This window comes from Tupaia chinensis, unplaced genomic scaffold, assembly GCF_000334495.1.
Source record: "Tupaia chinensis unplaced genomic scaffold, TupChi_1.0 Scaffold000453_1, whole genome shotgun sequence".
In the NCBI taxonomy this organism is placed as follows: domain Eukaryota; kingdom Metazoa; phylum Chordata; class Mammalia; order Scandentia; family Tupaiidae; genus Tupaia; species Tupaia belangeri.
Window position 1 is genome coordinate 3,340,604 of NW_006159960.1, and position 10,582 is coordinate 3,351,185.

The window sequence follows — 10,582 nt, forward strand, 5'->3', positions numbered from 1 at the left end:
CATTCCTGTTAAGACAGGTATTTGAACCAGTTATCGTTTATCAAGTGCCTTACTTTTAAATCTCATAATAATTCTTAGAAACCCTCCCCAGGCTTCAGTTTACACAAGAAATATAAATTACAGTAAAATAGGAGTAATGGCACTTACAAAGTAAACAATACCTCATATGAAAACTGTAGCCCAGAGATTAAGTAACTTGCACACGTTTGCAGAAATAGTTAATACAGATGCTGCTCAATTTCCAATACGATTACAACCTAACAAACCCATTGCAAATCTAAATTATTATTAAGTACAAAATGAATTTGATATTCTGATAACCCCATCCTAAAGTTGTAAAGTTCTAAGTCAAAGTATTATCAGTCCAGATACTCCTCAGTTTAGGATGGGGCTATGTCCTACTAGAGCCAGTATAAACTCAAAAAGTTACAAGTCAAACCATGGGAAGTCAGAGACCATCTATATATAAAATGGGTGAAATCTGGGGCCAGCAGGTGGTATGGTGGTTCAAGTGCTGGATTGCCCGATGTCTGACTGTGGTTCGGGTCCCAGACCCAGTGGCTTGAAAATCATGCCAGTAAGTGTATGTGTGTGCCCAAAATCCCGAGAGGAGAATGGAAGAGAGAGGATTGCAGCATGGTTATCTCTCACTTCCATCTCTGTCTCTCTCTGGCATGTGCATGTGCCCTAAGGCAAACACTTTAAAAAAAAAAGGGGGGGGGTGACATCTGAGCTCAGATACGTGTGGTCTCAAAACCATATTCTATCATGCCACACTGCTTTTCATGAAAGATCTAAACATTTCTGGATAATTTATTAGCAATACAACTTACGTATATGATTTTCCAGAGCCAGTCTGACCATAAGCAAAGAGACAGGTATTGTAGCCCTCAAAGGCTCTTTCTAGAAGTGGTGATGCTAGAGTCTCATAGACAGCTGTCTGGCTAGCGTAGTGAGGGTGATGTTCATCAAAAGACCAGAATGACACATCATAAACAAAAGTATAAACTTGTTTCATGTCAGGATGTTTCACGGTGATTTCTTCTCCATTCATGAAGACCACCTGGGATGCATTTTCACTCTTCTCTCTTTAAAAAAAGAAGCACAAAGGGAAAAAAAAATCAAGTAATTGTAATGATTGTTGAGCATTATTCTCTGACTATAATAAGGACCTCAGAACTAGTTAAATACGGAAATTCCTCCAGGGCAAGATGGTTCCTTCATTGTAGTGAGAAGCACAGACCAGCAAACAAAATTCTAATGGGTTTCCATCCTATATTTCCGATGCACCCCCCTAGATGAAAAAATTAATCCCAGATTTCTTGTCCAGAAAACCTACCCAATTTTTTTAGAGAATTATCTTATTTTAACTTTATTATTATTTTCTAATTTGACCAGAGAGAGACAGAGAGAGGGGGGAAAGTGAGAAAAGAATCCACCAGGTCTGAGACTTGAACTATAGTTGGCCATGTGGGAGTCCAACGCCCCCAACCACCAAGCTACCTGCCAGCCCTCCTACTCAATTTTTACAAGATTTTTCTTTTTTTTCCCCTCAAATTATACCTGCTTCTATCCTATCTACTATAGTATACCTATAATCTTCAGTTCAAATGTAGAAACATGTTTATTATAAAAAAATAAAATTCTGGCATACAAATCTATGTATATCAAGCTAGCATAAGATATGATATAATTTCAACAAACTCAGTTTAATATGAATTTGAATCCTGAGTCTCTTTTGACTACTAGTTGTTATCACTATTAATTCATGGTCCGTCCTTCCTTCTTCTTTAAAAATCATGAACCTCGGGACCAGCAGATGGCATAACGGTTACATCACTGAACTCTCACGTAGTCAATCGCAGTTTAAGTCCCAGACCTGGTGGCATAAAATTCACACAGGTGCATATGCGTGTGTGTGCGTGCCTAAAATCCCAAGAGGAGAATGGAGAAGAAAGAATTATGGCATGGCCATCCCCACCTGAAGGGTGATTTCTCACTTTCTGTCTCTGTCTCTCCACCAAGTGCATGAGCCCTATAGTAAAAATCTCTTGGGACCCGCAGATGGTATAATGGTTATGTTGCTGGACTCCAATGTAGTCAACTGTGGTTTGAGTCTTGGTCCTTGAGGCTTAAAAGTCACACCAGACACATATGTGTGCATGCTCAAAATTCCAAGAGGAGAATGGAGGAGAAGGGACTGCAGCATGGCCATCTCCCCTGGGGGGGTGACTTCTTGCTTTCTGCTCTCTGTCTCTCCAGTGACCATAGTGCCCTACAGCAAAAATCTCTTTAAAAAAAAAGGGGGGGGGGACCAGCAGTTAGCACAATGGCTATGTTGCTGGACTCCCATGTAGTTGACTGCAGTTTGCGTCCCGGACCTGGTGGCTAAACTCACTCCGGGCGCGTGTGCGTGCGTGCCCAAGATCCCAAGAGGAGAATGGAGGAGAAGGGATTGCGGCGTGGCCATCCCCCCTGGGGGGTGATTTCTCGCTTTCTGTCTCTCTGTCCTTCTCTGTCTGTCTGGTGAGCGCACGCGCCCTATAGCAAAAACCTCTCCAAAAAAATAAATTAAAAAAAAAATCCCTAAAAAAAAAAAATCATGACCACTATGTCCATCCTTCCTGTATCTTAGACTTGGGTGGAAATCTTTCACTTACTTTAGATCTGCAGAAAAACAGTATCACTCGTCTGATTCTACTCATTACCCACTTTCCACTCCCTACTCTATCCACCACAGAACTCTGCTTTAAATCAGAATTATCTTGAAAACCACCTGCCTCACCAATTTGACACGTACCACCCCACCCAGGTCTGCTTTCAAGACGTATCTAGTGCATCTGGAATCAGACATTTGGTCCCTTACTATGTTCTCTTCGGTACACTCATCCATCTTGTTCTATTTCTTGAGGCTTTTCTCTTAGCCTTCCGGATTCTCTTGGTCCTCCTCTTTATCATTAATCCCGCATTTTCACTAGAAAGGTCATATACACTATAAAACTTGCCTTTACCTTCTGACCTTTCAAGTGCAAATGAGAGGCTCCTTCCCCAGTGCTGTGGCCACCACATTCCCTTCTAACCTGCTTGGGTACACAGCATCAAGTTAACAACTACAGGCCCTGTGACGTTCTTTGCTGTCCTCCCCTAAAATATTTTTAAATGCATGAGTATGCACCTCTGAACGATAGGACTATGTTCTAAATGCATCATTGGACTATCTTGTCACTGTGCAAACATCATAGGGCATACTTACACGAACCTCGACGGCTCAGCCTGCTACATTCCGAGCTGCACGTGGTATAACCTATCAGAATCGTATTGTACCACCATCACATGTGAGGTCCGTCACTGACCTGAACAGTTACCACGGCACATACCTGTAACTAGATTCCACTTTCACACTTTGTCACCTCTATCTTTTCCACCCTTTCCCTAATTTGGGACTGTCCTACCCCCACCACTTTTTCAGAGATATTTTTTAGCGTTAATCAAATGTAAGCCCAGCCATAGTAGTGTGTTCGACACTGCTATTGGGCAGGCTGAGGCAACATGGGAAGTCTGGGTTTGACTCCTGGACCATCTTTTTTAAAAAAAAATAACCCCAGGTACAGTGGTACACATCTACAGCCCCAGCTGCTGGGAGGCCAAGGCAGAAGAGTCACGAGCTCAGCCGGCCCATGCCACATGGCACACCCTGCATGGGAGAGCTAGGCATGGGTGCACCCCATGCTCCCAGCTACTCAGGAGGCTGAGGCAGGATGGCTACAACACAGTGAGACCCTGTCTAAAAATTACACACACACACACACTGGCCAGCAGGTGGCGTGAAGGCTAAGGCACTGGATCCCACATGGCTGACTCCTTGGTTCAAGTCTCAGACTCAGAGGCTTGAAAATTACACCAGGTACATGCACATACAAGCCCAAAGAATGGAGCAAGAATTGTGGTGTGGTCATTCCCCTAGGGGGTGATTTCTCATTTTATCTCTGTCTCTGCCTCTCCAATGAACACACATACTCTATGGCAAAAATCTAAAGAAAAGAAACTACATACGCACATGCATGTGTATACATAGGAAAACACATACCACAAAAATAAAATCAAATGCAATAAATCATTTCATCTATAACTACTAAATCTCAACCAGAGAGGATGATGGTGAAAATCACCACTCTGGAAAGGGTTGTAGAAAGAGTTCTTTGGGGAATAAATGACCTGTCTTGACTCTTTTGAAAAGAAAGGTGGTAGGACCAGCAGATGAGGTAATGGTTACATTGCTGAACTCCCACATAGTCAAACACAGTTCAAGTCCCAGACCTGGCAATTTAAAACTCAGGCTGGGCGTGCGTGTGTGTGTGTGTGTGTGTGTGTGTGTGTGTGTCTAAAATCCCAAGAGGAAAATGGAGAAGGGATTATGGCCATCCCTCCGGGGGGTGATTTCTTGCTTTCTGTCTCTCTACCTCTCTCTCCAGCAAACACATGCACCCTATAGCAAAAATCTTTCTTAAAAGAAAAAAAAAAGAAAGAAAGAAAGAAAGCAGACTATACTAGAGAGTTAAGTGACTCATTCAGACATTTTAAAAGCAGCCCGTGAGGTGGCTTCAAAGGCACATTACAGGGCACTGGCTTAGCCTTGCACTCGAAGGGTTGTAACATACCTTTTGCTGAAAGGCCTCACACGCACTGCCACTGTCACTTGACTGCTCTCGACTTTTAAGAGGTCTGTTTCTGCAGAGGTGTTCTGAACTGCGATTTCTTCCTCAGCAGGGAGTGTATTTTCTTGTGACCTTTCCCTTTTATTTGCAAGAAGGGAACTTTTTGGCCTTTGTTGAACTAGGGAGTTGGGCGTCCTGTTTTTCGGTGTGGACGCAGCTGGGCTCTTGTGCTGCAGCGCGCTACACTTTGGTGTCAACCTGTGTTCTGTCATACATTTCACGGGGGTTCTTTTCTCAAAGTTTCCAAGCTTATTTGTGTTTTTTGCACTGTCCTTCCCAATACTTCTATGATGTAAGTTTCCTATTCCCGGCACTCTGACATCCAGCTTGCTCTGAGTCCGTTTCACGGCCAAGTATCCTGATCTCCCCACCTCAGTCCCACCGCGGGAACCACAGGGCGCGCTCTCACTCCCGCACTTCAGTGCAACATTTTCATTCGCCCCACTGAGGACAGAAAGTGTTTCTTTGTATTTTTCCTTAGCCATCACTTCCACGTCTTTTAAGCCCTCAGCTAACTGTACAGAAGATGCAACAAAAGATGTTTTGTCATTATTTACAATATTTACATTTGCATCTGTTCCCTCTGAAGCGCGATCGTTTCCGGTTTCACATCCCACATCCTGCGTTGTTCCCCACCTTCCCGCGGAATCCACGTTAGCTGCTCCCCGCTTTTCCACACAGTGCGTGTTCACACGGCGCTGTAATGCGAGACGAGGCTCCACTGTGTTTTCAGCTGTGACCCCTGGCTCACTACCCAGCACAGACGATTCTTTGTTCCTTGGAGTTCTTCTCTGAAGTGTCAATCTGCTCTTCGGGTTAGGGGTGAGGGGCAAATCTCCCGTCTTTTTACAGGCAGAAATAACATACGTGCTATTTATGTCTCTGATTTTACTTGCAGATTTCAATAATGGATCATCATTTTCACATTCTGACACATCTGACTTCAAACACAGCTGAAGTCGGCTAGTGTGGGCGAGGGCGGCCAGAGATGAACCCTTGTGGGAAGAAGGAAGGCCGAGGCTATCACTGTGGTTTCTGCTATGAGCACTGTGCATGCTGGCAGCAATGAATTGTCAAAAACAATACTGCTGAAGAACCTAAGCTCTTCTTTGGACATTCATCTGACTTCCGGCCACTTCTTATGTAGCAGTTTCCAGAAATATCTGCTAGATGACAAAAAAAAAGAACAAAAAAAGATTTAAATTGCACAGACTCCAAACCAGCTTTAAAAATAATGATTCCTGGGAACCAGCAGTTAGCGTAATGGCTATGTCGCTGGACTCCCACGTAGTCGACCGCGGTTCACGTCCCGGACCCGGTGGCTTAAAACTCACGCCGGGCGCGTGTGCGTGTGTGCGTGCGTCCCCAAGATCCCGAGAGGAGAATGGAGGAGAAGGGATTGCGCTGTGACCATCCCCCCTGGGGCGGTGATTTCTCGCTTTCTGTCTCTATGTCTCTCTCTGTCTGTCTGGCGAGCACACATGCCCTATAGTGAAAATCTCTCCAAAAAAATTTTTTTTAAATAGCAATTCCTCCCCATCGTGGTAAATTCCCAGAGATACCTTAGAATAAATCACAATCCCCAGCTTGGACATCATTTCCAATTAGCCTGGGACAAATCCCTGCCCTCGGAGAGTTTGCAATTACATTCAACAAATATTTACAGAGTTCCGAATGGGAACTCTGAGAGTCTGTAACCATCAAAGACAACACCTCTGTTCTTATTTCTTAGTCTAGTCTATGGGGAGTAAACACAGAGAGAAGCCTTCTACCAGGCCAAATGCACCAATTCTAGAGCTACAAGAAATGTATGTTAACAGATTTTTTTTTTCTTAAGAGAGGTTTTGTTTTGTTTTTGTTTTTTGGGGTTTTTTGGTTTTTGTTTTGTTTTTTTTAAGAGAGATTTTTGCTACAGGATGCCTGTGTTCACCAGATAGACAGAGAAAGCGACAAATCACCCCCGGGGGGATGGCCACACTACAATCCCTTCTCCCCTATTCTCCTCTCAGGGTTTTGGGCACATATACATGTACCCTGCGTGAGTCTTAAGCCACCGGATCCAGGACTCAAGCCATTGTTGACTATGTGAGTCCAGCGACGTAACCATTATGCCATCTGGTGGTCCTCTTATGAGAGTTTTGCTACAAGGCATGTGTGCTCCCTGGAGAGACAGAGATAGAAAGAGAGACAGACAGCAAGAAGTTATACCCCCCGGGGAGATAGCCATACCTCAATCCCTTGTCCTCCATTCTCCTTTTTGGATTTTGGGCACGCATGCACATGAGCCTAGCATAAGTTTGAAGCTGTGGGGTCCGGGACTCAAACACCGGTTGACTACATGGAAGTCCAGCGACATAACCATTATGCCATCTGCTGGTCCTGATTTTTTTAAAGATTTTTGCCATAGGGTATGTGCACTCCAGGGTTACAGGGTTAGAGACAGAGAGATAGTGAGAAGTAAGAAATCACCACCCCACCCCCTACAGGAGGATGGCCATGCTGCAATCTCTTCTCCTCCATTCTCTTCCTGGGAATGTGCACACGCATTCAGCATGGTTTTCAAGCTGCCAGGTCTGGGACTTGAACACCATGGGAGTCCAGCGACTTAACCACTGTGCCACCTGCTGCCCCCATCATAGATTTATAAGTACTCCCCTGGTAGGAAGGTGGGTGCGAGATGCAAGGGGAGGAAACATTTGTCAAACTGAAAAATGTAAAGAGCCCTGTTGAAAAACAAATAAATATGTGTGTGTGTGTGTGTGTGTGTGTGTGTGTATTATACATGATAGACATCATGATAGGGACTTTAAATAAAATGTGAAGTTAATAAAAATAAATAAGTACATAAAAAGAAAAAAAAAGTATTCCCCCCACTGGAAAGAGAAATGAGGGACTAAAGGAAACCCGGGCACCTAAATCAGAGCCTGGAGCCAAGCACTTTGATAAACCTGTTCCGCGTATGTTGAACACAGGGATGCCCACAGAGGAGATTAAGCTGATTGGTGTTGCAAGGCAGATTATTCCTAAATGAGTACCATAGATAACAGGTGTGATAAGTACTGTGAATCAATTGCCTGTGCGGAGAAAAACTACACACGATTAGATAAGTAGACAGGCTGCCCTTTAGCAGTTAGACAACAAAAAAAGATGGTGTGTAAGTATGTGGCAACAATATCTATCAGACATTAACAATTCAGAGAAACAGAACAGCCCCATGACACCTCAGAGATCTGGCTTCCAACTCCTTCCCTGGGTGTCAGCAAGTCTAAAATCTGCATGCCTGGGATCCACCGTGTAAAATGACACTGGCTGGAGCTACAGCACTGAGCACTGCCATCGGGAAACAAAATAGCATTAGTTTGTAAGTGAGCCTTTACAGTTCTACAGAAATAGCGGTCGTGCTCACAAAAGCAGCTCTTAGGGTTCTGCGCACCTCCCGCCAACCTTTCAACTCAAAGTATAGCCCTTCCTGTTACTAAATGAATTGAAAGGCAAGAAAAGATTTTGCAAACTCAGCTGCAACTCAAAGACCGACTGAGCTACTTACACAGTTCCCTGCGGATTTTGTTTAGGGAGTTCGGCTATCCGGAAGGAACACTAGGAAAATTATGTCACAGCCCAAACAAAAAACATGTCGCTAGCTTCGGCCAGCGGCTCCGCGGGGCTGTGACAGGGCCCCGATTCCTACCTCCAACCGCTCCGGCGAGACTCCGCGGGTGCCAGCGACCTGGCGTCCAGCTTCCCGGGCCCGCAGGGGCGCTGCCTCGGGCTCTCTGCCTTCGGGGACCCGCTCGCCGCAGACCCGGAATTCTGGGGAGTCGAAAGAGGACCAGGACTGAGACCACCGGCCCGCACCGCAGTGCCTGCCCGTGGGAAAAGCGCCCGCACGCCTCCCCTAGCACAGACACTTCGCCCCTCCGCTGGGTCCCCCACCTCAGGGACTCCCTGAAGCTGTCGCCACGCCACTCACCGCTCCCACGCAGGCTCCCGCAGTGATCGCAATTTGAATGGGCGCCCCGCCTTCTGATTGGCTGCTGGATATCGGGTCGCGTGCCGCGCCTTCGTGTCGTCCCGCCCCCGGAAGCTCCGGCGGTTGGTTCTGGCCCCTGAGTGATCTAGACCCGCCCCGCCCTCGTCTCCAAGGCAAGAAGCTGTCGCCACGCCACTCACCGCTCCCACGCAGGCTCCCGCAGTGATCGCAATTTGAATGGGCGCCCCGCCTTCTGATTGGCTGCTGGATATCGGGTCGCGTGCCGCGCCTTCGTGTCGTCCCGCCCCCGGAAGCTCCGGCGGTTGGTTCTGGCCCCTGAGTGATCTAGACCCGCCCCGCCCTCGTCTCCAAGGCAACGGCCCACCAGTGCCCGGGTTGGCTGCTGCGGGGCTCCTGGCTCACTTTAAAGGCCATCTCTGGAAAGGGCTGGGGTCACCTGGCTAAGGTGGAGGTTAAAGAGAAGCTTGATGGTGACGCTCTTGCTGGTCCTTAATATAAAAGGATCACAGGGCCAGCAGGTGGCGTGGTGGTTAAGACCTGGGTCCCACATGCCTGACTCCGCAGTTCAATTCCAGACGGTGCGGCCGGGAAAACACATGGGTCATATGGGCTTGTCCCCAGAATCATGAGAGGAGAAGGGACGGTGGTTCGGCCATCAGCCCCTTCCACCCCCCCCACCCCCGGTTTCTCACTTTCCCTCTCTCTTTGGCAGGGGCACTAGTCCTCCTGTGATTTAAAAAAAAAAAAAAATTATAATCCACCTTAAAATTACACCTTACTTTGTGACTTCACTGGCAAAATGACTATTTGCCCCCAAATAAATCATAATAATTAACACTTTTTAATACTCCCAGTGCAAGGCATTGAGTGGGAAATATACTATCTTGCATAAATTTTAAATTTTAATTCTGAAAAATCTCATGCAGTATTAACATTATCCCTAGTCTGGATGAGGAACTCAGGTTTAGATTAATGAACTTGTGGAAGGTTAGACGACTAGCAAGTGGCTAAACAGAATGTCAAACGCGATGCCATAAGCTTTTACTGAGTTGCAATAATGTTCCAGGGATATTTTGAAACCTGAAAAAAATAATGAAAATACATTTCAAAAAATAATCAAGTAAATGAAAAGGACTGTAGCCAAATAAATATAAAGCAACCTTTTTTTTCCCATTCAATGCACAAAAAGTGCAGATAATGGAAATGTATTCAGCGGGATAGGAAATGGTTACATAAAACAGTTGAATGGATGTAGTCATTCTAAAGCTCACCCTAAAAAATCATTCCAAAATTTAATTTATATTCAGTTACAGACATACTGTCAGAAAATAAAATATAATATTTCTCAGATCTATGGAGAAACAATCATTTGTTAAAGGAAAAAATCTGAGTCAAATTGAATTTAACAGTTTCACTGAGCAACAGAAAACCTTCCTGAACCAAGTAGCACACAGGACCAAAAGTTTCCAGAACCTCTGCCCCACAACTGTGCGGATAATATTTATAGCCAGAGAAAGAAAGTGACTACAGAAAGAGCCTGACGGGATAGTTTGGTGTTTGCCTTATTTGGACATGTTTTGGCAGCTTTTTGCCTTTGCCTGGCTAAAGGTTTCTTTGCTATATGTTTACAAGACTATATACTCCCATGTAAGGAGGCAATTCATTTGTATATTAAGATTGGTTTGCTGTGTATAGAGACAGCTTTAGGTCAAACTTAATTTCAGTCTAACACAGTTTAGAAGCAAAAGAGGATATGGCAGGGGCCGATAGGTGGCATGGTGGCTGGAAAGTGCTGGACTTCCCACATGACTGACCATGGTTCGAGTCCGGCAGCTTGCTTTCTCACTTTCTCTCTCTCACTCTGTCTCTCTCTAGT

General features: G+C 45.4%; 1 protein-coding gene across 1 annotated transcript in view; it reads right to left on the bottom strand.

Moving 5' to 3' along the window:
- Window positions 1–8,562, bottom strand: part of KIF14 (kinesin family member 14) — an 81,740-nt gene extending 73,178 nt beyond the window's left edge. The window contains exons 1-3 of the mRNA XM_014590493.2: window positions 8,404–8,562; window positions 4,659–5,881; window positions 834–1,088 (exon numbers count right to left, since the gene is read on the bottom strand). Of these exons, the coding sequence (XP_014445979.1) occupies window positions 834–1,088; window positions 4,659–5,770 (1,367 nt within the window). The 5' untranslated portion in view covers window positions 5,771–5,881; window positions 8,404–8,562. The remainder of the gene's footprint in view (window positions 1–833; window positions 1,089–4,658; window positions 5,882–8,403) is intronic.
- Window positions 8,563–10,582: the final 2,020 nt, after the last annotated feature.